The sequence below is a fragment of the Phalacrocorax aristotelis genome, chromosome 1 (genome assembly GCF_949628215.1).
Source record: "Phalacrocorax aristotelis chromosome 1, bGulAri2.1, whole genome shotgun sequence".
In the NCBI taxonomy this organism is placed as follows: Eukaryota; Metazoa; Chordata; class Aves; order Suliformes; family Phalacrocoracidae; genus Phalacrocorax; species Phalacrocorax aristotelis.
Genome location: NC_134276.1, coordinates 152,292,250 through 152,319,347, shown reverse-complemented (window position 1 = coordinate 152,319,347; position 27,098 = coordinate 152,292,250). Strand labels below are relative to the sequence as shown.

The 27,098-nt window shown below is 42.6% G+C and overlaps 1 protein-coding gene across 2 annotated transcripts in view; it reads left to right on the top strand.

Moving 5' to 3' along the window:
• The window catches only part of DENND5B (DENN domain containing 5B), a 122,389-nt gene that overhangs the window by 70,700 nt on the left and 24,591 nt on the right, over positions 1–27,098 (top strand). For both annotated transcript variants that reach the window (XM_075116524.1, XM_075116514.1), the window contains 5 exons: positions 7,168–7,355; positions 10,760–11,293; positions 12,721–12,952; positions 15,074–15,224; positions 25,786–25,879. In XM_075116524.1, the coding sequence (XP_074972625.1) occupies positions 7,168–7,355; positions 10,760–11,293; positions 12,721–12,952; positions 15,074–15,224; positions 25,786–25,879 (1,199 nt within the window). The remainder of the gene's footprint in view (positions 1–7,167; positions 7,356–10,759; positions 11,294–12,720; positions 12,953–15,073; positions 15,225–25,785; positions 25,880–27,098) is intronic.

Sequence of the window (27,098 nt, the reverse complement as noted above, 5' to 3'; positions counted from 1 at the left end):
ACGAATACATGCATCATGTGTTTGCCTTTGAAAGCATTTTTACACCAAATAGTTATGTGGAAAACATTTGCTCTCCTCTGCTCCCTATCTAAATAGTTGCACTCCACACAGGTATTAATCAAAACCAATGGGAAGCTATTGCTGAGCTAATGGTGAACAATTTACACGGGGACAAAATGTGTCTGTGCTTGTGATAGAGACCTGAGTTTGGGGTCTCAACAGCACCACAGTCAGAGGGGGCTGCAGCACGTGTTCCCATGGAAAAGAGACAAGTAATTGGACAGAATAATCAAAGAATCAAATATTCTCTTGCTTTTAAACTTAGGTGGAAAGACAAAACTGGTTTTTACTTTAAGTTGCTCAATTTTGTTAGCTGAAGTCAATATGGCCCAAAAGGTCAAGTTTTTAAAGCAGCTGGAAACAAGGAGAAGGAGCTAGCACAGGTCCATACCACATCCCCACTCCTGTTTGTACTAATAGTGAGGGGTAGAGGAAGATTTGGCAACTGTTTTTATCACTTTGCACACATGCACTCCGTCCCCTCTCCATCTTTTTCTAGTTGGATCTTAGCATTTTTATGTTATAAAACATCTTTACCTTTTAAGAATGGGGCAAGGAGAAGTTAAATTAGGCCTTTGCATTCCAGCTATGGCAAATGCCAGATAAATAACATGGCAGTCAAAAGTGGTCTTGAGCAAAGTTGTTGCTTGCTCGAGTCTGTGCCCTCACCGCCACCCTGCTGCCCTGGCCCACAGCTGCTGCCTGCCGGGGAGGCTGCTCTGCCCTAGCAGCCTCAAGGACGACCTAGGGGCTCCCTGTGTCGTCAGGTGCATCTTCCTGTGTCCTACTGCTACTGTGTCGGCTTGTCATAGACTTTTGCCCGGCTATTGAAGGGCAAAGTAATGCCAGTAATGGGAGCTAATTCAGGACTTCCCCTGAATTAGTTCTTAAGGTGGCTCTTAATCATAAATTAATTCATGCTCAACCACTGATGGCAGGCTGTAACATGGATAAATCGTATAAATTTAAATTTATTGAAGTGGAAGTGTTTTGTTCTGGTTTTTTTTTTCCATTAAGTGTTTGCCAACGAGCGAAAATGGGAAGAATTGGCCTCGGTGAATATCAGCTTTGGGATGTTTCCCTTGGGCACAGCTGACCCCCAGGCTGACAGGCTCATTCTTTGTTCAGGCAATTAGAAGCAGGCTAGTCTTGATCATCCTGTTTAAGAAAATATGCATTTTCAGATTTGCATAAATTGCTGCTCTGCTTTTATCTTGTAATTCATGTGCTGTGTCACTCATTGGTAAATCCCCTCTTCTTTCGGGGTTAAAGGATGCTGAGATGCTGTGGGTCATTCCCCAGGATGGTCTGCTGGTTACAGCCCTGAGTCACCCACCTGTCCAAGTGCCCTGAAGGCAGCACCGGTGCAAGGTGATTTCTATGGCAAATAAACAATTCCTGAAGCATTTTTGTGCATTTTATCTGAACATCTCTTGAAAATCACCTGGTCTGGCTTGCCAGTCATTGCAGCTGTAGGTATACAAACCAGATGAAAGACCCAGGGCGCTTTAAGTCTGTGAGACTTATATGCATTGCTTCTGTGGAACTGTTGAGATCTGATTTGAAAACCTTTGCTTTCATAAACAATTTTTGTCTGAGATGTGAATCTCAGATATCCTTTTTCATCTGTGCTGTGCTATGTATAAACATTACAGATCTGAAGGTACCGAGCCACGAGACAGGTCTCGTAACTGCCGTGCACCATTCCTGACTCACGCTCAGAGCTCAAAGCAAAATATTAATTTTTGTTTTCCAGTTTTTCCAATTTGGCTGGCTCAGCTAATCCATACCTTGTTACAAAAAGTAGCTGTTGAACAACAATTGCTTATAATACTTCGACTGAAGAGGTAGCATGTGGAAAATCTATTAGTCACAAGAACGTTTTAAAGCTTGTTCAGGTGTTTCCCTCTGAAGAATTAGCTCTTATTCATTAAGATTCATTGATTTTTTTTTTATTTGATTTTATTTTCTCTGTTGTTGGCTTTGTTTTGTTTCAAACTATTGCTTGGAATAATTTTTTTCCTTTTGATAAGGTACGCTTTGAGAACATCATCTGATTATCATCTTCCAGGATACATATTTAAATATGTGGCTTTGCAAAGCTATGGTTACACTTTATGCAAGCTCAAAAAGCAGTAGAGGAAAGGAAGTGGTGTCCAGGTAACCCATCTTTTCAAATGTTTCCAAGTGCTTTCAAATTGTGTGTAAATCAGGACTTAGACCATCCTTCCTCTTTCTTTTCCTTTTTATTTTTAAAGCATCATACTGGATTTAGCAGATCGAGGCTGAGACTTGAGCTCAGTGGTAGTTTTTCTACCTTACCTTTGGTAGGTTACTGGAACAGAGGGTTGGAAAACTGCCAAATTGTTCTTTCATCCGGAAGGTTGGGTGTGTTGAAACAGGGGTAACACCGTACTGATCACAGCAAGAACACCATTTCTGGTTTGAATGAGCGTGTGTGTGCTCTTACGCATGCCTTATACTCACAAATCCTGTGGTTGGGCGTTTGCTGAGAAGGTCCCAGGTGAAATTATCCTCTGTTTGATTACAACTAAAGAGTTGAACCTGTTTTGGAGGTAGCACCTGAACGAGGGAGGTCTTAGCTCTCTGGGCAGGGGTGACATTGATGTCCCTTTCCCCTCTCAAAGTATCTTGGTTTTGCTTTGCTGCAGCACAGGAAGGATTTTGAGATATCAGACTTTTTTGTAGCAGGAAAAGCAAATTTTATTTTGAGCTTTGTGAATTGCTTAACATCTCAGAGCTTCTATACCCAATCTGTAAAATGAAAGGAGGAGGATTATTTTGATTTATTGTCTCAGTCGCTGCCTGTGTTTGGACTTTAAGCTCTTTGGAATAGATATTTCTGCATGCACAGTATCTGTTGCAATACCGTGGTGATGGGTTATTGTCCTGTTATTGTATTATGGAGAACCAACATCAAGACAAACGTTTGTCAAATTTTGTCCTCTTTCAGAAAAATATTTATAGTGAGTTCATGTTCAAATACTGAAACACTTTCCGTCTCTACCACAAAATAGTGATTCATAATTATACAGGAATCTCGCAGGGTTTGCATTTTAAGCATTACGTTGTATCTTGTGAGCCATGTGAGTATTTCCAGACCTTTGTAAAGTGTGGCTCAAACATGGTGCTCTTGCAGCAGAGCTGCTGACCCATGGCAGAGCGGGTCCCCGCTGCGGCTACTTGTCCTGCACAGGGGAATGAGATGCAGGGACTTGGCCAAGGGCCCCCAGCTGGTGTTGCCAGAACAAGGGGTTGGATCCAGAGTCTTTGAACTTGACTCTTGCTCTCTTCTTTGCTTAGGGAGAAGGATAAGTGTGAGAGAGAGACCCGTGCCAAATCCAGCTATGCAGTTATTAGGACATAGTAGTTGCAATAGAAGCCTTAGGGGCCACTTTGCCTTGGGATTATCCTTCCTGAGCAGTTTGTCTTGGAAAACATCCTGTGTGCAAATTAGAGATTTAGATCTGAACATGAAGAACTTGCTGTAGGGGCTGTGCTCGATGATGTTCTCTGTGCTGGAGAAGGCAGGATAGTTCCCTGTCCCAAGAAGGCAGGGCAAGGGATGCAGGTATGGCTGCCAAGCAAAATAAATACTGTGGTATAAACTATTGTCACTTTGGGAGTGGGGAGAAATGAAAACTGAAAGGAAGAGAGGGATATAGCAATGCAAGTAAGAGAGGTAGAGCAATCAAATGGAAAGGAGATCCAGGATAAGAGAAATTTAAAGCTAAAAGCCCATCTGCACACTGCAGAGAAACACATCTGGTATTTGGGACATTCAATAAGTCTCCAGACCTTCTGGGTCCTTTCCCCACTGTCCTGGGCTGCTCAACAAAGAGAAGGGAAAGCCCCAAGCTTAGGTCTCCACTGTCCACTACTTATGCCTGTACCCAGGGATGATTTTGTTCAGATCAGATTGTGTCTTTGATGGCAACAGCTTCTGCTGTGGGCCATCACTGTGGGCTGTGACCTTCTGCTTATGCATTTAAAGCAACCAGTAGTAGCCTTGTTGGCATCTCAGGGCCTTTCACTGCATCCAGCATGGTGTATACTGCATGAGGTTGGTGAGCCCCAAGAATAGGAAGGGATTTGTTTCACTGATGTCTGGAAACTGCTTTGATTTGAGCCATTCATCACTCTGAGTTTGTGACCTTCTGTGGATATCACCCAGACAGAATTTTTACTTTTTGTATCTTTTCTGGATGTTGCTTGATGTCAGATGGGTGGGAAATGGGACTGTTTTGTCTTTGCTCTGCTCAACAAACAGTCCTTTCTCAAAAGATACTTCCTCAACTGGTGAATACTATCTAATCCCCTATTCTAGTTCTAAAGGTTGGAGCAGGATCAGAGAATAGTTTTCCTACCTGGGCCTCTCATTCGTAAAATAACAGACAAAACTTGGCTTGCAGTTGGAGATTGTTATCAAAGTCTAGTAGCGATGGTGGGATAGGATCTGGAAATGCTGTCCTCCTTGACACAAGCACACGCATTCTATACAAACCCTGGTTTTCCCATCCACTTCCATTCTTTCCCTGCTTCTTTTTGTTTGTTTGTTTGTTCTGCTGCCCCTTTTTCTCCCTCTGGTCTGGGGAAATGTAGGAGTCACTTGTTTCCAGGTTGTCCTCATTAACCAGGTAAGCTACAAGAATCTCTCTGTCAAAAAAGACTTCATGCCTTACAGCATAGGTGTCTAACCTTGTGCAGGCTTAGAAGTAAATACAAAGTAACTAGAGTTTCTTACTTCATTAAACAAGTATCAAAAGAACCATTTCCAGGTGGTTTTTTTAGAATTGTTTTTCTGAAGGAACATAGGAATGTCTTTCTCTTCAGTAAAAACTGCTGGGTAGAGGATTGTTTTTATCTCTGGTAACTGCTAACAAACATTGCTAAATGGTAACAATTAGCCTAATAATATGGTCATCACTATTTTTTTTTTAAACAGCTTTTCCCATAGTTAAGTTGGTTACAAAACTTGTGCTAGTGACTATGTTAAATATTATCAGTACCATCAAAGAAGAGAGAGCACACATTTCCAGAGTTGAATGCCCTTATCCAAAAAGATACTTGCAACTTTGCTGTGAAAACCTGTTATTTCACATGGCTATGTAAATCAGAACAGACTTTGAAATCGTCTCGTGCATACTAAGATGCACTGCTTTCTGTATTAGATTTTTTTTTTAGCCTTTAAAGCTTTCAGAGTTATGAAGTGTCATGAGACGCCTCAGCTTCACCAGTATATGTAAGTTGATTCTCTCTAAGTGCTCCTCAACAAGACAGCCAATGGACATGTATAATTACAGGCCATTGCATGGGAGAGATTCATAAATGGCTGATCTGTAGCTAGGAATGGTTTTGAGGTGTAACCTTGGGACTGACTTGTATGCGTGAAAACCATTGTGAAGACTGAGTGAGTAGCTATTAGTAAGACAAGATGAAAAATGGTTTTGCTCTGCCCGCTGAGCTTCTGCAGATTGAGGCTGGTTTTCCACAGAGAGGTGGTAGCAAGAAGGAGAATGAGTTACGCGATTTGTTGTTTTAATTTGCATATTTATTCAAGTGCATCTTCCCAGTGACCTCCTAATAGCTGAACAGTGTCAGATGACAGTGCTTTTGCTGTTGCTGATGTCTGCCAGGGCATCAGGCTGGCTTGTTCAGGGGACGGGAGGGGCCAGGCTGCATTCTTATCTATGCAAAAGCAGTCAGTGGGGCTATAGGAAAAAAGCCTTCTCACCCTACTCAAAACCAGAGTGTTTATACATGTATCTTTAATTTCATGGAGTGGGGCAGAGGGGCTAGGAGACATGGGCAACAGCCCAAGTGTTACCAAGGATCTGGTCTTGGTGAGGTTGAAAATCTTTTGGTTGTTGAAGCCAAAGCTCGTGAGACTTGCCTGGCACTGATGAGAACTGGTTTTGGATACAGCTGTAGTGGAGACATCCCATCTGCCACTCTTGCCAGTTACTGTTGACGTACCCGTGCACTGAAGCTGGGGGGAACGACTCCTTTTGCAAATAACAGAGCGGCTTTCACAAGTGGCGGAGCCTCAGGACAGGAATTGGAACTGACTTCCCTGCTTGTCTGTGCGATGCAGAAGCTGCTGTGATAAGGAATAGAAGCAACCATCTGGTTTCACATTCACCAGCAGCTTACAAGACCCAGGGTCTTTACCTATATCCTGACGAATTGTTTGCAGCCTGAGATTTGCTCTAAGGATGACCATCTCTTTAATACCAATGTGTGATTTATTTTTTTTTTAAACATGTGTTGTCAAATTCAGATTCCCTCATTTATATTTATAACTAGGTTGTGGTATTGTATCATGCCAGCTGGATATTTGAGAAATAATGTACTCTTATCCAAATTCTGAAATATTCTTGCAGCTCAGCTGGATCAAATTAAATTTTAATTTAAAAAATAATGTGTTTACTTGAACCAGAACATTGCAAAAAAACCAATAAACTAATGGATTAAATACAAATTTGGGAAAAAATGCAATAGAAATATGCTAACTATACAGAATATTTTTGAGAACTAAATTTCTGTTAGGCTTCTGTTTGGATTTTGCTTTTTAAAAATACTTTTAAACACTTACAGACTATAAACTACTTCTGGTGTGTGACAAAGGCAAATCTCCTGGAAAATACACTCAGCCTTAGAAGTAGTAGCAAGAGGAGCAGAAGCAGGCAGGCAGGAGCAAGCGAGAAAGTCTTACCACAATGTTTTCTTGAAGTTCACTTCTTTCTCCTCCTTTTCCCGTGTAAAAATACATGCTTTTTATAGAATCAGAGTATTATTATCCTGTACTTTAGAGAGAACTTCTAGTATACTTTTAATAAATGAATTTAATGATGGAATATATCTAGACAAGATATGAATATTTATGGTCAGCAGTTTCTTCCTGGGGGTAATGAGTTTTGACGAATTAAATAATGTTTAAGGCTTTTATGTACTTTCTTATTTTCAAAATAACATCTTACTGTATAAACATGGTTTCTGTCTTGTTTTGTCACTGATGTCCTTGCCAACCACATTTCAAAACCAAAACACTGAAAGATAGTTTATTCTCTCTCTCTCCCTGTCTAGATTATCAGCGTCTGATGACGGTGGCAGAGGGGATCACGACGCTGCTGTTCCCATTTCAGTGGCAGCACGTGTATGTCCCCATCCTTCCTGCCTCTCTCCTGCATTTTCTGGATGCTCCCGTTCCCTACCTGATGGGGCTGCAGTCCAAGGAGGGAACCGACCGCTCCAAGCTGGAGCTGCCTCAGGAGGTCAGTCTCTGCCCTTGGGGTTGCTATCCTGAAACACGTTATTAATATTTGTGTGAATCCCTGCTGGAAAATGCCATGCCTGGTGTTAAGAGGCTTCTCTGGCACTGTGAAGATTGTTTGCCAGCTGGAGTGAGGTAGTGGGGGAGGTCTCTGCAGTCTTTCTTGGTCCACTTCTGGATTTAATGAGTGCTGCTAATTATAATTCTAAATGCTTCTGTTTCTTGCTGTGACGCTGAAAGATTATCTGCTTTCCCTACACCACACATTTCACTGGGTTTTGTCACTCTTTGTGTCATGCTCCTATCAATAGAGGGCTAAAGAGCATTTCATTTGGTGATGGTCTTTATGAAACTGGATTTCAGGTGCAGTTGCTAGATGGTATAAACCTGTCCACCTGCTGTTGATGAGAAGGGTGCCCCATCCTGCCAGCCTCATCCCACCCATGGGTGAGCCCACGTGTTCCTTGTTAGGTCGAGGTCTGTTACTAGACCAGCATCCTGGCCTCAAACAACCCAGATTTGCATTAATACCATTCCTGTGAACCACTTAGAGGCATACACACATATATGCTTTTAAAATATTGACCCACTCCAATTATTGTCTTCTGTTCTCCCACGCAATGGGAAGTGAAAACTTTGCCTGGTATATCACATTTTCCCAGAGGAAAAACAGGAAGGAAACGTTGCCCTCCTAATTTGGGTGTTAAAATCACTGGTAGTAGAGAGTGAAATGGAGATTTTTCTCCTCAAAATTTGACCAGGATGATTAAAACTGGTTTGCGTTTTAACCTGACCGCTGATCACCCTCCATACTGCAGAGTCTTTGGGATATGGCTAGCCTGTCTGCATTCAAGATGGTGATGGACCCATCTCTTGAGCCTGCCATGCATTTTAACTTGGGTTTCTTCTTAAAATCAGTAGGAACCCTAAGAATAACTGTTTGTATGGCTGTAACATCTCGTGACGGTGGCACCACTGTGCCCAGCTCCATGCGGGGACCTCCCCCGGGGGCAGAGTCCCGAAGGCTTGCGAATAGGTGCTTTTACTAAGAAGGCAGATGGGAGCAGCAACAGTGGAGAATATGCAGGAGGGGGAGCTTGTACGTGGAAGTGCAGGGATAAAAACAAGGCAAGGATAATATGGTTTTTAATAAAGGTCTATGTTAAGTATTAGGTGGAGGTGACTGATTCTTAGCTTTGGTGGCACGTAGCAGTGCAAATCAAATCTTGCCTCATGGATACAATGGCCCAGTCGCATGAAATTTGCACTGGTGTGGAAATGAAGCTGTTATCTAGCTAGGCTTTTCAGTAAAACCATGCTAATATTACATAATTACTGCAATTTTTAAAATTATTAGTCATATGCTTTTAGTTAGCAGATTAAACTGTCATTTCCCTTAAATTAAGATTTTGATGTGATGGGCTTGCAGTATTGCTGGAATAACAAGTTAAATATTGCCAGTGAGGGAAGTGTAACAGTGGGGTGGAAAACACACCCCAGACCCCCATTACAACGTTTAACAAATGAATGAAAAATATCAGTGCAGCATTTATGAACACCACAGGTCCAGTAACTGTGGGAAAGGAAAAGAAAGAAGGGATACTGAACAGGGAAGATCTTGAATCTCAGATTCCTCTAGACAATAAAAAATAGAAAATCCTTCAACATGCGAGCAGTGATTAAGTGCTATTCGCTTTAGCATTCCTTTATTATTCAGGCCAGGGGCTAGCTTTTCAAGCTCTTGGTCTAAATATAAACCATTTGTTTGTTAGAGATAAAAATTCTAACAACTGGCCATCATACTGTCTTAAGGTTACTAATCTCCCTGCATTAACTTTAATCATCAGATGTTTTTGAAGAGCGAAGTGAGACCAATTCCCCAAGGGTTTTCTGAATCCAAATCTCATTTTTCAAATTTTGTAAATGATATGCAGAGCTGAAATTAAAAAGCCTTTGAAATGAAATATTGATAGATAAGAAGACAGTCTCTGAGCTAAAGAACCATACTGATGCATACCACACAACTCTTTAATAGCTGTATAGTTAAGTAAAGCAAATTGTTTTGTGTGAAGAAATGCTTTTCTTTGTACAGTCCAAATTTATTATGAAAAAGTGAGCTGAAGGGACGCTTCTGCTTTACCAAATGAATCCTAATACCCTTTAAAGTATCTATGTGAAAGGTGATTAATCTCAAGCATGTCCCTGAAATATCCAATATGTTACAACCATGTTTGCTGTGGAATGTATTGTCCTACTGACAATTAACTTTTTCAGAAAAGGAGGAAAATAAATCCATTCTGTTCACATAATCTGAAGATTAGTCTACAGTGTTTGGTGAGAAGTAAAGAACAGTAAAAGTGCCTTGGAGAAGGTAGAGGAGCTGTGGTAGCAGCCAAGTCAGGCTAACAAAGACCTGCTGCTGCTGCTCCCGTTGCCCTGTGGGTTCCTGCATCTCTCATTCTGCAGCTTTATGCCAGGGTAAAACCCTTCGGAGATCAGCACCTTGGGAATCTGACCTGGTTTAAGATTTGATTCAGCACAGTGCACTCAGAGAATTTCCGATGTAAGCCACAGTTCAGAAGATCAATTACTGTTTTTCATTCTGCTATTATTCCTGAGGGTGCATTTGCAATGTAATTAATTTTTATGTAGGGTTCTTCCATCCCCCCATTGACACTTTCCTAGTAAAAGTATCTGCTCTGCTAGATTCATGTCTTCACTTAGATCTCAGCCCATAAGATTAAAGCTATCTCCATTCATAGCAAAGCTGTCTAAGAGCGCTCTGTTTAAATCTTGGGCAGAGGAATTGTCAAGATTAAAAGCCTCCATGGAAAGAGGGGGTAGGGGGGAAATATGGCTTGACCTCCAGTGGACAAGCTATACTTAGACATGATCCCAAAGGATTTGCATGGGACCCTCTTTTGTAGCTTTGCTCATAGCAGCATTTTCTTTCTCACTGAACATCTCATTCCTTGGTAGTACAGCTACAGAGGCTTCTTGCAGTTGGATCCTGGTAAAATAAACATGCCCTTGAGATGCAGTAATTCACACAAATAGTATTTACATGGGCTGAGAAGCAGTGCTGCACATCCTGCGCACTGGTGTGTCCTTGGCTGGTCTGGGAGGGGATATCAAATCTTTGTAGTGGGAAGTTTGGGATCTGCAAATCATGGTGGAACAGGAGAGGGCAGGGACTTTATTTATTCAGTAAATCATTGCCTTCCAGTTGGCCCTCAGCTTTACTGAAGTCTGAAATGTCACAGGCTAGACAACACAGCTAAAGTCTCCCGCATATATGCGCTCTTATCCTTCTGCCTGGAAGCACCCTGGGAAAATAGGGCTACTTACTAGAGGAGCCAACTCCAGTGCTGAGCATCCATTCTGAAACGTTTCTTTTTATTTCAGGCAAACTTGTGCTTTGTAGACATCGATAACCATTTCATCGAACTGCCAGAGGAATTCCCCCAATTCCCCAACAAGCTGGAGTTTATCCAGGAAATCTCCGAGGTTCTCCTGCAGTTTGGGATCCCACCGGAAGGTAACCTGCACTGCAGTGACAGTGCCACCAAACTCAAGAACCTGGTTCTTAGTGACTTGGTGAATGACAAGAATGGGAACATCCCTGGCAATGCCCTCAACATGTATGAGCTGCTGAAAGGCAACGAGACAATTGCCCGTCTGCAAGCCCTCGCCAAGAGAACAGGTGTGACGATGGAAAAAATGACCATCACAGCTCCCCTCGCGGAGAAGGAGAAGGACGGGAACTTGCCGTGTGAGGAGGTGGAGCTGAGAGACTACAAACTGAACGTGCAGCTTCGCGAGGTTTTCGCCAACCGCTTCACGCAGATGTTCGCAGACTATGAGGCTTTCGTCATTCAGGCTGCCCCCGATATGGAGTCGTGGCTGACAAACAGAGAACAAATGCAAAACTTTGACAAAGTAAAGATAGCCATGTATTCATTTTTCCATCTGAAAGTGCTTTTGGGAGGGAGGAAGAATAGCCATATTAATGTATATGTAGACTAGGTACTCTCTAATCTGCCATTCTTCATCTGCCTCACTGAGAGATTTGTCCATTTTGATTACACAGGGCCAGATCGCCTGCCAAAGTAAATCAGTGCAGATCTGCTGAGCCGGTCAGAGCCATCCTGGCTTGTGTGAACCAAGCTGGCAGGCTTCTGCCCAGCTGATGGGGCTTCTCCAGTGGGTTTGGTGGAAAGGTAGCAACAGAAAGTGACTTTTCTTACTTTCTTTTTTGTTTGCTGAGAGGAGAGGTGCACACACAGGCCAAAAAACAAATCCAGTCCTCCTTGTTTCCTAATCTCACAGCAGAGCTTTTTGTTAATGGGTAGTGTTGTTCTGTAGAAGGTTATCACATTGTTATGGGAGAAGAGTACTGTTATGACTCGATTGTAGTGTGTACACAAGAGTGAAAAGGAAGCTGAGCTTAGAAATGGGGAAATAAAGAGGCTGTAGTCTAGCAAAAGGAATGAGAAATGTTGGGAAGCTTCCACAGTTGTTATTTTTCAGCGTTAATTTCCAAAGTAGATAGGGCTCTTAGCCATCAGCTTTTTCAGATAAAGTCCTTCTCTAAGGAGAATGATAGAGGGATAAACAGTCAGGAATAGACTAAATATTGATCTGAGTCAGTTTTTGCTCAGAAATTGCTGCCATGCCTTTTACTGGTCTTGTTTGTATTCAGGCGTTGAACAGTGCAGCATTTAAAAGGAGGGGGTTGTTTAGGCAATCTGTGTTAGTACTTCTACAATAAAATGGGCTGTTAAGGTTAGGGTTTTCAAAGCTCAGTTAGAGACTTAGGTTCTCTAGAGAAGAGACTAGAGGTTTCTCTTAGGTTCGATAAACACACTCAGTTTTAATTGGAAAGTCATGATTAATTGCCCTGTGTAGCTTCACAAAAGAGCATTAGCTGGAGATAACTGTACACCCCTTGATACGTATGACACCTTAATAAGTGATCCGGTGCCAAGCAGGGATGCACAGTCCAGAGGTCCCAAGTGGGCACATATGGCGGGGGTCAGCCATGGGTTGCACAGGGCTCATTCCTGCGGGTGGTAGCTTGAAAAAGCGGCAGCATGGGCACTGCTTCAGTAACTCCGTATTCCCTTCACTCCAGCTGTCACGAAGCCTTCCCAACTGCTTATTTCTCACAGTTGTGACCGAAGAGGTGACCTGTGAACCAAACCCCTTCACAGATGGATTCGCACCTCTCTGAGAGGTGTTTCTGTGGTGGGGAAGCCTTGTCCAAGCCTTCCCGCTGGCTGCTGGATCGGTTCTCTGACACAGGACAGCTCATCGTGTCAGCGCCGGGCGGGAACGTGGCACTAATGAGCTGTTCTGTATTTCAGGCTTCCTTTCTTTCGGACCAACCTGAGCCTTACCTCCCATTCCTTTCACACTTCATCGAAACACAGATGTTTGCAACCTTCATAGACAATAAGATAATCTCCCAGTGGGAAGAGAAGGACCCTTTTCTACGAGTTTTTGACTCCCGAATTGAGAAAATAAGGCTATATAATGTAAGGGCTCCTGCACTGCGGACATCCAACTACCAGAAATGCAGCACTTTGAAAGAAGCAGGTACGTTCTGATGGGCTAGTAAAATATTCAGAAGTACAATGTCAGCCACAAAGAAATATAGGCCCTCAGTCATGTGAGTGTTGCAGCTGATGAGGAAGCCCTAGAGCTACCTCAGGAGGACTCAGTGGTGTCCTTATTTTCCCTAGGCAAAATCTTCAGTGTGCTTTGAAACACCAAAACCAGTAGAAGCCTTTACCTTCCCTTCGGGCTCTCCTAGACTGGTGCCTTTAATAAACACAAACCAAACCATGGAGCTGGGCTCACCATTTCTCATTTCAGGCAGCTCCTGTTCCATTGCCAGGAGAGCTTTTTTACACCGTGGGTGTGGGACCAACCAATGTCAGCCACACTGAGGAGCTGAGCCCTGGTGTCTGCTCCACTGGCCTTGTCTCCCCCTTCCCATTAAAAAGACCTTTTTTTGCCTTACACCATTTGGTTAGAGCAACGGGGGATGCCGGGGATGTAATCCTGTGTGGCAGATTTAGTAGTTCTGGCAATAGATGCTCAGTGGTAATGAACAATATGCCGAGTACTGAAGACTTGGATTTTCTTCCATTACAGTCACAGGGTGCATTTTCAAATTATACTTGAGTTTCTTACTGTGCAAGTATTTATTTCATTTCCAAGTAATACAGGGAAATCATAATCTTAAATTTTTTGGGACAAATTAATGAACTGGGGCAAACATGTTTCTCATGGTTTTTATTAGGTTTTTGGGGTTTTTTGCTTGTTTAATTCCTTCAGAGTGTTTTACTTGTTAAAAATGTGGCAGAAATAGAAATCCTGTCTGCTTATTTTTTTCTGTCTAAAACCAATTCTAATCTGCAGGTCAACTGTTTATTCAGCGTCTAGTTTTGGTAGATATTGTGGCACCGGAACCTCATTTTCTGTCTTGTGAAAAGGAGCAAACTGATAGTAATACCAACTTTCCTTCATATTTACCATTCACAGCGGATGCAACCCTAGCACCGATCCAGCACCTGTTTGTTTAATCTACTATTTTTGGAACCCTTCAAACCCTCTGACCCCACGCTACCCAGTCCTTTTCTCCAAAATAAAACCATATGAAACAATTTCTTTTTTTAAGAGGGGAAAAAAAAGCTGCTGAGTTTCTAATGGTAATGTATGTAAATCTTATGACAGCTTCTTTCCCATCACAGTTTTATAAAGTAGGAAATGAGTTCTGTGTTGTTCTTGGCAAATGGAAAACGGATTTAGCTTCCACATTTTGCATATTTATTCACTAGTCGTGATATACTGAAAAGAAGGGGCCTGCCCGTTAATGGATGGGCTATAGAGACTTGCATATTAAAGTTGCTAATTAAATGCTGATTTCCCCCATACACCTCCTTTCCCCTCTCCTTCACAGTGCATCTGACTCAATGTTGAGAGGGTGCCAGATTTTATTGACATCCTGCTCGGGTTTTGAGACGAAATCCTCACATCCTTGAAGCAAACCACTGAACCGCATTAGCCTCAGCGGAGCCGAGATTCCCAGGGAGCCCTCTCTGGTCTTGCTGTAGCCTCCCCTGTTTCCAAGCATCTGTTCGTCTTTGTGATGCTGCTCAGGCCTTGCTACAGTTAGCTATGTTCTTTGAAGGCCTGTCATCCCGTACTGGCATACCTAATTTCAGGAGCAGGATCTTTATAGGTACCAGATGTTTGCAAAACTCTGGTATCGCCCCCCCACGCGTCTACCCAAGGAGACGTGTCCGGGGCAAAGCGAAGTGCCTGACCCTGTAGAGAGTTGCGGCCCGCCTCAGAGCTCTCCTCCATTCTACCGAAGGAGCGTTAAAGCCAAACACCGAATTGCAGGGAAAGTTTGCACAGCTCTTGCCAATTCATAACCCATCTCATAGGCTCCCGTAAAGACCTGCCTGCTTAACAGCTAACTTGCTTGTGACAATGCTAGTTGTGCTGGGTGAAGAAACTAAAAGCAAAATAACAAAATAACAGCACAGATGTTTCATCACTTCTGTAAGTGACCGATTTCTGGGTCTAAAGTCACCGTTTAACTTAGAGCGTTTTCAGGGGTCGGAGCATGACCACTAATATTGTTTTAGCATGGTGCCTTCAGGTGGTTCGCTAACATGGTGGTTCTCCTGTGACTGTAACTTGCAGCCCAGTCCATCGAGCAGCGGTTGATGAAGATCGATCACACAGCCATCCACCCGCATTTGCTTGATATGAAGATCGGTCAAGGGAAATACGAACAAGGATTTTTCCCAAAGTTGCAATCAGATGTCTTGGCAACAGGACCTACCAATAACAAGTAAGCACAGGTTTTATTTTCTGGATTTGAAAGCAGGTTTCTAATATAAAAGATTCACGTAATTGGACAGTAGTCCTAATTTTGGATGGGTTCCAGACAGTGTAACGAACCCTAGCAACTCTTCCTATTTCTGTTTTGTTCAGGCTGTGATTTTGAAATTACAGCCATAGTTTGGGTTATGTTAGAAAGTGTTAGCTCTGGTTTTGGGAAGATCCCTCAGTACTGTTTTCTGTTAAGTGGGAAGTACTGTGCCTTCTCATACATATTTTTAATTTTATCATTGCTGTAATAAATTTAAAATTCATTTCCTCAATGTTTCGCACTGAATGGGCTAACCTGGAAACACAAGCCAAAATTCAGATCCTGAAAGAAATTTTAGTATTGATGCTTCCACATGATCATGAAGAATGAAATTAATGCCCACTCTCTTCCTCCCTTTTCTTTAATTGTTATTACATGCCACAGAGATTTGTATAGCTCTCTTTCATTTTCCATGTTGGAATAACCTGGAATTGTAACCTGGCGAGGGTAGAAAGTGTGTGGTTCTATACCTTGGATTACTATTCTCAGTCTGGTAGGGTTCTGTAGTGCACTTTCATATGAAGGTAGGGGTACCGATAGCTGTGGAACTGACCGTGTCGTTACATGGTTAATTTGCCTAATGTAAAATGAGAACCTGGAGCAGCTAATACTTTAAATTTATACAGTTATAATATAGAGTAAGAGTTCTAAGTTACTTTTTTTAATTTCCTCAAAACCATGGAAAGAGGGTGTTTTTCTCCCCCTTCAGAAATGGAAGTTTTGCACATCAGTCACTACTGCTTCATGAAATTATTAGCTCAGGCCCTTGCTTCCAGTTTCTGTGGTAGGTAAAAATGGGAGCAGAGGTAAATCTGAGAGCTCCAAAGCTACGATTGTCCAAATGTTAAAGCTAGCTCTTGTTTTAGGCAAGTGCATGCATACACGCTGCTCTGAGCTCCTGTGTGAGGTGCCCACTCAATTCTATTTATAGACCTTTTGTGCACCCCACTGCTAGCTAATCCCTTTTTAATAACCTACAAGGCATAAGACTCAAATGATAAAATAAGATAGCCTTAAGCATTAAACACTTAAAGAATTGCAATTCTTTAAAAGCAATTTTAAAAAATAAATAAAAGGAGGAATGCGTATTTCCAAGTTCTTTTGTTTGCAGTCTTCTTGCAAACTGAGGCAAAAGTTTATGGGTAATGGTCCCTTGAGGAATGGAGGATTTCTTCATTTGCGGGAGGCTGTGTTTAGCAGTCTGCCTCTTATTCTTATGGTGGGTTTCAGTTTTACAGTGTCAGCAACAGTATGAGCGCGCCCAGGCTGCTTGAAGGTGCCTATATCTTCTGGCTCAATTGCGGAATCTTATTGAATCCATGAATAAGCATCAAATTAAAAATAGTTTTCCTCATGCCTTTTGAGATGCTTCTGTTAGATTGGTACCTATTCTAAAACGTGACTTTAACTCCTTGAGTGCTAATTTTGATTCAGATAGCTGGTTTTGGTCTTCAGATTGCAGCATGCTTCAGAATTTGTGAATACCAAAATCCCATTACTTACCGCAGAGCGGTGTCAGAGTGACAAATGCTTGGAATTCCTCCAGCCGTATATTGCCAAAAAGGTTTGTAATTGGAAAAACTCAGGACCATCTGTTTATATCTTTCTGGTTCCTGGCTTTTTATGTGAGCAGCTGAGAGGACTCTCTCTCTCATTTAAGACATGTAATTCTGCTGAATTTACACCCACGTATAAAAAAGATAGCCTTTTCATGCTCTCTGCAAATACATCATAATTCTTTTGACCACAAAATCAATTGAAGTATAGCCTTCCATTAATTTGAATTTCCCAGCGTGTGCTTCTTGGGGGTGTGTTAGACTTGCATACGGGACTGGGCCTTTGTATGTGGGTATGGTGGAAGAGAACATTTCAGCTACATTCCCAGGCACTTCACATGTAGCTATTTGTGTGTTCATAAAGTTAATGCAAAGGATATTGCTATGTTGATCAGAATGATTTTTGCAGACTTCAGTTCTACATAGCAAATATTGTCCTGAATGTTGTAAGGAAGTGTATTTGTCGGGGGTGGGGGAAATCCTTCCCATGATACAATCAATTGTTGTTGGACAATAGCAAATAAACCAATTCAAAGCTCTTCTAATGAACACCTGTCCTCACTGGTCAGCAATCAGATTTTTATTGCTTCCCGTTCTGGACGGATAAACTAACAAAAACTCTAGCTCATAATGCTATCTAGCTATTCCCTTCCTGTAGCCAGGCAGACCACTGCCTGACTGTTACAGGGCTGTAATGCATATAATATATCTAAATCAGCAATATAATGCAAAGACCAAGCACTTTTAGATCATTTAGCCCTTGATCCTGTATGTGATCCCAGAAAACCACGTTGCCTAGACAGGCAGAAATTGTGCTTGGAAGAGGAGGTGTCTGGCTCTTGTTTGCTGGGCATGGAGAGCAGGGCTTGGGGACAGAGAGGGGTTTGGCAGTCATATTGGATCACTTCCACCTAAACGCAGCTGGAAGCAAGTGTAGATCACATTACCATGTGTAAGTGTTAAAACACCGAAGTCTGTCATAGAAGCAAAGTCTAATAATGTTTCCTCTGTCAGCCCGCGGCCATGCTCAGCAGCATGCTTTGCCCCACTTCTGTCACTCTGCTGCCTCCTCCCGCTTCCCCTCAAGATGTTGTCTAAAAGACTGGACACAGGTGAACCTGTGCTTCTCTGGCCCCAGCCAGAGAGACGCTGCTTGCTGCTTTCTCTCATCTGCTTCGTCTTTTGTGGGTTGGGAGAGCCTCCTTTTACATTTGCTCCTATTCTGGCCAGACTGCAGGTGCATGCTTGGTGTCAGCAGGGCTTGTCTTTACCTCCTCCCTTGTGGCGGTAAGGAAATGTTGACTTCTTCAGCTAAGCAAGAACTTTACTGAAAATAACTCCCCAACTGCACTTTACTAAAAAGAAATGGAAACTTTAAAAACAAACAAATAAAAAACCAAACAAGAAAAAGCCCAAACAAACAAAAAAAGCCCACCCTAAACCCCCACCTCTGTAAAGCTGAAGAGGCAGCTCCCAGGTGTACAGTTTCCCTAATCATCTTTTTGACCAAAACTGCCAGAACATGGAAAGGCATTAACTGCAGAATATGCAGACCTAAACTTAAGCAAAAGATTATAACTATTGTACCCAATATTCTAGAATATTTCTAATGTTTTTAAAAGAAACATTATTTTTCTGTAAAGAGCAATTCATCCCAGCTAACAGCAATTAAACCCATCCCATCCATCCCCCTACCCCACCCCCCCAAAAAAAAAACAACAACCACAAAAAACCCAACACAACCAAAAAACCAAAACCCACCCCATCCAGTTCTGTCCTCTTTTCCATCAGGCATCAATGTCCCACTTGAGGGACTTCCTCTGCACTCATTGCCTTCCATACATTCCCCCACTTCATGGGAAAGCTTTCTGAATCTGCAGAGAGCAGCTGCAGCTTCCTCTGGGTTCAGAAATGGCCCGTACATGCTGCCCTAACCTTGTAGAGCAGTGGCTTCTGCAGAAGTCCCCCTAGAAAGCATCCCAGGAGAAAACAGGCTGCAGTCCCTTAGGCAGTTTGTCTGTTTATCTGGAAATGAGCAGCAGTTTCCGGAGTCGTCCTTTCATTTTTCAAACCCCAGCACCACATTGTGGTTTCTACATCTTCCCCTCTTCCTTCCCCGTGTGCATTTTCTGCCAGGCTTTTAAAATTTAAAATTGCTGGGACTCCACTGGCTGATGCATTTGCAGTCATCCAGGAGAAGAATTTGAATGACAAAAAGCCAAGCTACATAAAAACTTAACGGTTTTTGATTAGCTAATTGTTAAATTAGGGTGAATATGCTCACAGTGCAAAACTAAAACAATGAAACAAGCTGTGTTTTGAATCTAATTGATTACCTTGTAACTTAATTGATACTAAGAAGCTTGATAAATGAGATTAAATATTGCAGAGGAAAACACTGATTGCACACCAAGCATGGGAATATAATTATATTCTGGCAATTTGTAGTGAATGCCTGCAAAGATCAGCTAAACTGATTTCGCCCCACCCCCTTCATTTCTTTTTGTTTTCAAAGGAAGGTTTTGCTTTGTTGCACATTTACAAAATGGCTTAAATTATCCTTTATTGCCTTTCTCTCTATTTAGCCCTGGTTTTTCCACCTTCATCTGAGCCCCACTTTAGCTACGTGATGTGTTGCTTCTACCCATGAAGCAGATTTCGAAAGTATTTGTTTGCTTTCTCCAGGCATTTGTTCCTGTGTTGTGTTCTGCCGACCTCACCACTGTGTCGGTATTCCTTTGTAAAAACCATGCATTAGGAACGTACAAAATTGGTTCATTTTTGTGCTCCAGTTTATGGCACGACTTGTGTGGGCACCGCCCTGTTGCTTCCATCGCTGTCCCCCCTGCTTCAAGTTGTGAACTGCCCAGGGTTTGTCTACCTGGTGCTCTGGTTCTCCTCATTTTAAAATAGGGTAACTGTTTGCGTATCCACTAACATTAACATCGGTTAATGTTTTTAAAGAAAGTATGATATATATAATGCAAAGTGGTTGCTGAATCTCTGTATGATGATAGAATTCATTCTAGTTTCAACTAAATTATTTTTTCTATGGGAAATAGTCTGTCTTTTGTACTGAGTGCTTCATATTGGATAGACTTTTTCTACCTCCCTATTTGTTGGGTACTATTTTAAGGCTGGCTGTCTTCAATTAAGCTTTTTTTTTTTTAAATCAAGCCAAACAACTGCATTTTCAAGTAGTATAAAGTAGCATCTCTGCAGTGCATCTAAATGAAAGAGAAATGAGTCAGCAATGGGCTATCCACACACAGCACTGATGTTATTTAAACTTTGCAAGTATTAGAAGCTCACCTTTTACGTATGAAAATCTGGAACAAGCAGTTACTATACATTAGGTAACCTAATATAGCAACCCACTGACGGGTGCAATGAAAATATTAACCACTTGTGTTCAAATACATTCATTTTCAGGAATAAAGCGTGACTGACAATCTGTGCTTAAAAATGGTTTCTGAAATAGAAACTATGTGCTATGGGGACTTGGAACCTGATGGGTGAGTCTCCTGAGTACTGATCATCTGCTCAGCTGGTGCGAGGTGGTGAAAGGGCAATTAACTTCTTTTCGTTAATATATAATTTTAAGAGAGCTATGCAGAATTAAAGTTCAGAGGGAAAAATGTGTGCCAAATTCTTGCATCCTCTATTCTATTTACTCACCCCTGAACAGTGTTACTATCTCAAGGGAGCCTGCAAATTAAATACCACTTAGGACCGGGGGTCGTCATGGCTTAGGGGGTGATGCTGGTAAATTGCTGCCGCTGTTCCTTGCAGAGGATGGCAGTTGCGGGTACCACCCTTCTAAATCACTTCTTTTCATATAAACTGATGAGACTGCCTGTCAGTGCAAGACCACTCCCTGCAAGGCATCTTGCTCATTGTTGTCCACCCAGTCAGCAGTTTAAAAGCTTTCCTGTTCAGCCCAGCAACGGAGATGGAAAAGGTGCATTAGTCTCTATTGGAGCCTTCGTCTTCCTTACCATGGAGCAGTGTGTGCAGAGCAGATTCACAGTGCAGGATCCATCTCCCATCATCCCATCCGTGATCAGGTGGAGCTTGCTTTCGACCTTCCTTTTATTTTGTTCGGTCCCACATGTATTTGACTTGGAATCTCTGTGTCAGACTGCTCCTGAACCCGAGCAGATTACATGTGCAGACTGTGTGTATTTAATGTGTGCAGGCTGCGTGCATGCTTTAGGGGGATTTGTTGGAGGCACAGAAACACAGATAACTCTTTTGATGGAAATGTAGAGGTAAAAGGGGTATTGTTGTGATTTGCAGACCTAAATAGCAGTCTGCCTCAGGAAATTATCTATATGAGGAGATCTAGGTTCTGTCCTATTAGACAAATGCATTTTTCTCCTTCCTTTGTTCTTTGCTATCACTGTAAATGGATTGTAAATTACAACAGTGACTTTCCTGGTGATGGCAATGTTGGTTAAATCAGTCTGTGAATGAAGCTGTCTTGTGTTCTTGTTCTTTAGCAGCAGTACTGCAGTATATATCCTGCCCATTACACCCATGTCTGGTTTAGGTAGACATAATCTCTTCATTTCTCTATGGAGCTTTAAAAAGATGGGTGGAGCGGGGGGGAGGTAGGGGGAGAGAGAGAGATATGTACATATAGTTGCAGTACAGCATGGCCAGTCCCAGGTGTGAGGCTACTGTTTTGCTAGATTTGCCTCTGACATCGATGACAGATTTGATGCTATCTTACCATTTTTATTACAGAAATTAAGTATCACAGGTTAAGTGTCATATTTTCCAAGTGTCATCTTTACATTTCTTCCAACTTCTGCAAATGTATTCCTGTGCTTGTTGGGTCTAATTTGATATTAAACAATACTGACTTCACTGCCTTCATGTTAAAAGGGTCTTAGTTGGTGGTGTCTTCATTTCATTTCTCTATATTGAGCAGAGCGTGGTCTTCCCTGGTCCCTCCTCTGAAATGTCACTGCTTTTTTGCGGTTCCTGGAGGTGAAGAGTATCAGTCTTTGGATGTGGGAGTTAGATACAGGTAGACTACTGAAATAAGCCTTTTCTCCCTTCTCCACGTAAGCAGTTTGTCCCATGGGCTCTCTGCAGCACAGTGCCCGAGCTGCAGCAGCGTCATCCCCAGAGACTTGGTGCCTGTAGCAATGCCTCTGCTGTGAGGAATAAATGAAATATGCCAGTAGTCCATGCTTGTGGCTCTACAAGCAAAAAAATAAAGGGGAGAGGGCATTTTTTTTGGGTCAAGGAGTACTCGGGCAACATCTAGGCAGGGCAGCAGCACTCTGTGTGTGCTCCCAGGTGCCAGGCAGCTCAGGACTCATCATCCCAAGGCAGGGACCAGCCAGGAGGGCTTTGTCTCCTCTGGCACCCATTCCACAGGGACACGGGCAGTAGTGGTTTAGCTGAAAAGCCCATGAGTAAGGGCTGGAAACAAGCAGGTGTTAGCCCTTGTGAGCACAGCTTTCCTTGCTGCTTCAGCAGCGCTAGGGCTGAGGTATGAATAAGCGGCTGATGGCAGGGCCAGGAGAGGCACCCCATGGGACTTCTGCAATGCAAGGCAGGTAGTGTAGCCACTGGGGAGGACTTTGACCCCTTTAGAATCACTTTGAGTGACCAAAGGCAGAGGAGGAATCATTTAAAATGAAATCTCTGCTGATGAGGGGGAGAGGGAATGGTTACTGTATTATTTTTTAATATAACATATTATATATAAAAATTATTTCCTATTATTTTGGGAAAAATCTATGCGGCCCGGGAAAGAAGAGGCTTTAGAAGATTTAGCTGCTTAATCCTGCTTATCTGCTGTAAGATCTTCTCAAAATCTCCTGGAGAGATTCAGAGCAGCATCCGAACGCACAGACCTCACCCGGCGCCCCAGCAGCTCCCCTCTTCCCTAGCTTAGAGGTTGGGGAAGAGAGAGCGTGCAGCTTGCTGCATCTGTAATTGCTCCAGCTAACAAGCAGCGGTCTTTTTTTCATAAATGGCAATCAGCTTTACGTTAGCATGCTGAAAATGTTCAAATAGTTCTGATTAATAATCTGGAGAATGATCTGTGCCTTCTCCCAGATGGAGTATGGGGCTAGAATTAACTGAAAACACTTTAATGATGGTGTATTACTTGTAATTATTCTGTGGCTTTTATTCGATTTTCACCTTCAGTGAGATGTGTTCCCTCAAAGGACACTTACAGCGATCCTTGATTCTTCTAGTAACTGCAGAAATGCAGGTGGAAAGGGATCAAAGCTTTGTTTATAATTCAGAAGATGTCATATAAATTGATGCAGAAAAATATGATGTGGATAATAGTTGACCTATAACTTAACTTTCCAATGTATTACTGGCATTGTATCATGTGAAATGTAAGCATGGTACTAACTTGCAATAAATGGAAGGTCTCCAAAACCAGGTAATGAAGGTCACTTTTACATCTGCTATCCTCCACTTGAGGGGTTGTTTTTTCTGCTGCATTTCTACTTGTTGAGATTTTTAAAATGTAGCGCTTTATTTCCCCCCTCACAGTCGTCTAATGAGGTATTGGGTGTTGCATCTGGGAAAAAAAAAGGTGGTGACTTATTAAACTCATGGGCTGTATATTTTTAAGACTTCTGAGGAGGTGCAAAGACACTTATGTCAGTAATGTATTCCTCTGAGAAGGTATCAGCATTTGCTGTGCAGGCACCTATTGGGCTGTTTTGTTTAGTTACTAGAGACTTGAGGCTACATGGCTTTAAAAATAAATTTCTTGTCTCATGGGATGGCAAGGTGCTGAACCATAATTACATGCAGACTCAGATGTTTATTTCCTCCTTTGAGTTTTTTTTCTGGAAGATAGGAAGGGTCTTTGAATTCTGACCGTAAAAACTGTAGTTCCTGTGACTCTTTTTTTGGTGCTTTTTACCTGTGCATTTAGCCAAAATTCAGTCTTTGGTCACCTCGCTGGAGGAATTGGTAGAGATAGTTAGGTATATGTATGTAAAGTCTTTCTCTCTGGAAGCAGGAGGGTTTGGTTACCTGGGATCACGTCCCTGCACTTCTCTTGGGTCAGGTTCCTCTCCCTGCACATCCCTGACAGCTTGCTGGACGTGTCAGGACCCAAGTCCAGCTCAGTGCAAGGGTCTCCTCCTCCAGGCATGCATCTGCCTATGCGTCGCCAGCTGAAACTCCCTGCTCGAATAGTTCAGATCCCAGATCCTATTTGTATTTGTTCCTGTTGGGGGTGCACACAGAAATAGGTGGGTTTGGGATCTGGAGACTATTGTCCCTGCCAATACCACCTGTGTGGAGAGGCTCACCAAGCACACACACCTCTCTCTAGTGTGGGCACCTCTAGGTTTCCCTCCGCATAGATCTATCAAAAGCAGAGAAGCCAAATCCCCAGGGGCTCTGCCTGTTGATCACATCTCCTGTAGGAAAATCCATCTCACAGCAGTCATTCTGGCATGGTGCCTGGCATGGACACTTCAGTCTGGAGTAGAGGGGCCAGGATGGAGACAGGTTTTGGAAAGTCCCTTTGACTCAAGTACTGAGGCTGGGGAGTGTGGGATCTTGTTTTCATGGTGGTTTTCTTTCTCTGCTCTCCCTTTTTTCCCTCTTTTCCCTCTTTTCCCTGTTTTCCCTTTTTTCCCTCTTCAAATTCTGCCAGGCAGTTTCCTCCCATAGACAGACCTTTATTCATACATTCCACCAGGCACTGGAGCTGGAGCACTGCCCTGAGCTGGCTTTGTGTTCTGCTTCACCTTGGTTTTGCTCTTTAACTTCTGAGAGCAAGAGAGGGGCAGAACAGATGACTTAATGAAGCAACCAAAAGGCTGTGCACTTAAAGGGTTTTTTCTGTTTTTTTACTGTATTTGAAGATATTTTTAATTTTAATAAACACAACCACAGTAATTAAGTAATATCATTCTGAAGATGTAGCCTTCATGTGCATTAAGATAATTATTTTTAATGCTTGATAGGTTTCTTTATTCAGTGTTATTTCAACTTTCTTTTATAAATAGCATATTAACTTATTTACTCTCTGCACTAGTTGAGCATTTTTGTTTTCAAGGATTTGGCAGAAGGCTATTATTAGAAACCCTGCAATAAGACTAGAAATTCCTTGGGACAGAGTTATCTTGTTTTGTGTTTTGTTATAGTATCTGGCATAAAGGAGTTTAGACACTTGGGAGCTTCAAGGTTGCTCAGTTTCAAACCTGGTTACCAAGTGGCTGCTTTCAGGAGCCAGGAAAAAATTCAGCTGGACATATATGAACATGTAGCAAAAAATACAGGCTTTCTGTGGTATTTGGAAACCCAGTGCCAAAAAAGATACGGTGATGAAAGCAATATGATTAATCGCCAGAAGTCAACATTGTTTATAACCTTTAAATATAGGTACAGCCAATATCACAGTAGTTACTATTGCAATGACAAGGTTCTCTGAAGTAATTCCTGGAAGTACCACAGAAAGTGGAGAAAGGAGAAGTACCATCTCTCACAAAAGAGGAAGATTTTAGATGTTGTTACTTAAAATATGCCATTGTATTTTCTTTCTTCCTACAGACACCATTTTTACCAAACTTCAGCAAATGCAGCAAACAATGGTGGTGTTGGGTAACCAAGTACAATGATTTTCCTGGTGGTGGCATCAATGATCTGCATTTTGGGTAACACAGAAGCTCTTACTGGCGACCCTGGCAGGCAGCAGGCGTTCCCATCAGGGCTTTCATCCCTTGGGTGCATGCTGGCCTGTCACCTGCCAGGCAGCTTCCCTCGGGGAGGTCAGGCACCAGCTTGCACCCGTGCCCATTGCAACGTCCAAGCACTTTGGCTTCTCCCACTGCAGACCTGTCAATGTCCTCTGGCTCCCAACCCAGGCTTTCCTTCCCAATATTTTCCACTCACGTGTTTCCTCCCTCTCTCTGACTTTCCAGCCGCTGGGCCAGTCGCAGCACGACCACACAGCGGAGAAAAGACCGCCTGCGGCAGCACTCAGAGCACATTGGACTGGACAATGATTTGAGGGAGGTAGGTGGCATCATCTGCAGGCGGCACGAGCTTTTGTGATCCAGGAGGTGCAACTTAGACAAACAATGCATTGTTACTTTGGGCAGTTTTGTGGCTACCATAAGGTTGGTGTGAGTCTCTGCAGCCATTTCATTTGGACACTGCTTGTTACAGACGCCTATATACGTTGTACAACCTCAAAGCACACAACAGAAATAAAATTTTGGAATAAGGTAGCCCCCTTGTCATCAGTAAAACACCTTATTTGCTGATATAGACCCCAGTCACGTAACCACATGCAGAGGGCAGAGCCCTGGTGCATGCCTGGGTGCAACTGCCAAGCTTTGGCAAGGGTGAAGGTCTCTGCAAAAGTCAAGTCCTTGAATAAATGTCAGTGCTGTAGAGGCGAATGAGGCAGGACTTCTTTAAAGGAATTTTTTCTCTCTCTCTCTTACGTAGATTCCTGACATGAGTAAGCCTCTTTGAAAGGTTAAGACTTTGGGGCCTTTTTATGCCTAAAGCTTGGAAACTCCCATGCATCTTATAAATGTCAGTCACACACATTTCTTTCCCATCTTTTCAGTTTCTTGTCCTTCATTAAATACTTTCTCCCATATTTTTCCATTGATGTCCATGTGTTTCTTTTGTATGTCACTAGCAAAAATAAAACAGTCGTGCTGTTTTGTGGTAAATCTTGCTGAATAATGTTGGCCAGCCTTGGCATTTGTACTCTGAAAGACCCCGAATGGATGAGTGGACTCTTGAACCGCAGCTTCAAACGATGTTTCATGGAAACACAGCAAAACAGCACTTGTACATATTTGTTGCTATTTTTGCTAGCGTGGCTTTGCAAGTATATTTTAAATGTTGCCTCAGATGTATATCTCAGCAGAGCCTTTTCAATACTTTGTCATGTATTTACTTTCTTCTTTTTTTGGCTGTGGATCATATGCATGCTTCTTTTGCTTTGTCTCCTCTTTCTTCCTGGCTATTCTGCCATTGGGGCATCTGCCTCCTCTTAGCCATCGGAGGAGCTTTTGCTTCGTCAGAACTCAATGGCCTTCTGGGAGTGGGATCAGGGACCACCCCCTCCTGCACGGCCTCCTAAAAAATCCTTCTCTGAATGCTGCCTGGTATGTTTTAGTTTTTCTTGTTGAAAGCTGCTTTTGAGATGTTGTTAGCGTGAGGAACTGCTGTCTTCGCTGCGTCTCAAACCTCTCCCTTTCTCGTAGAGTATGAA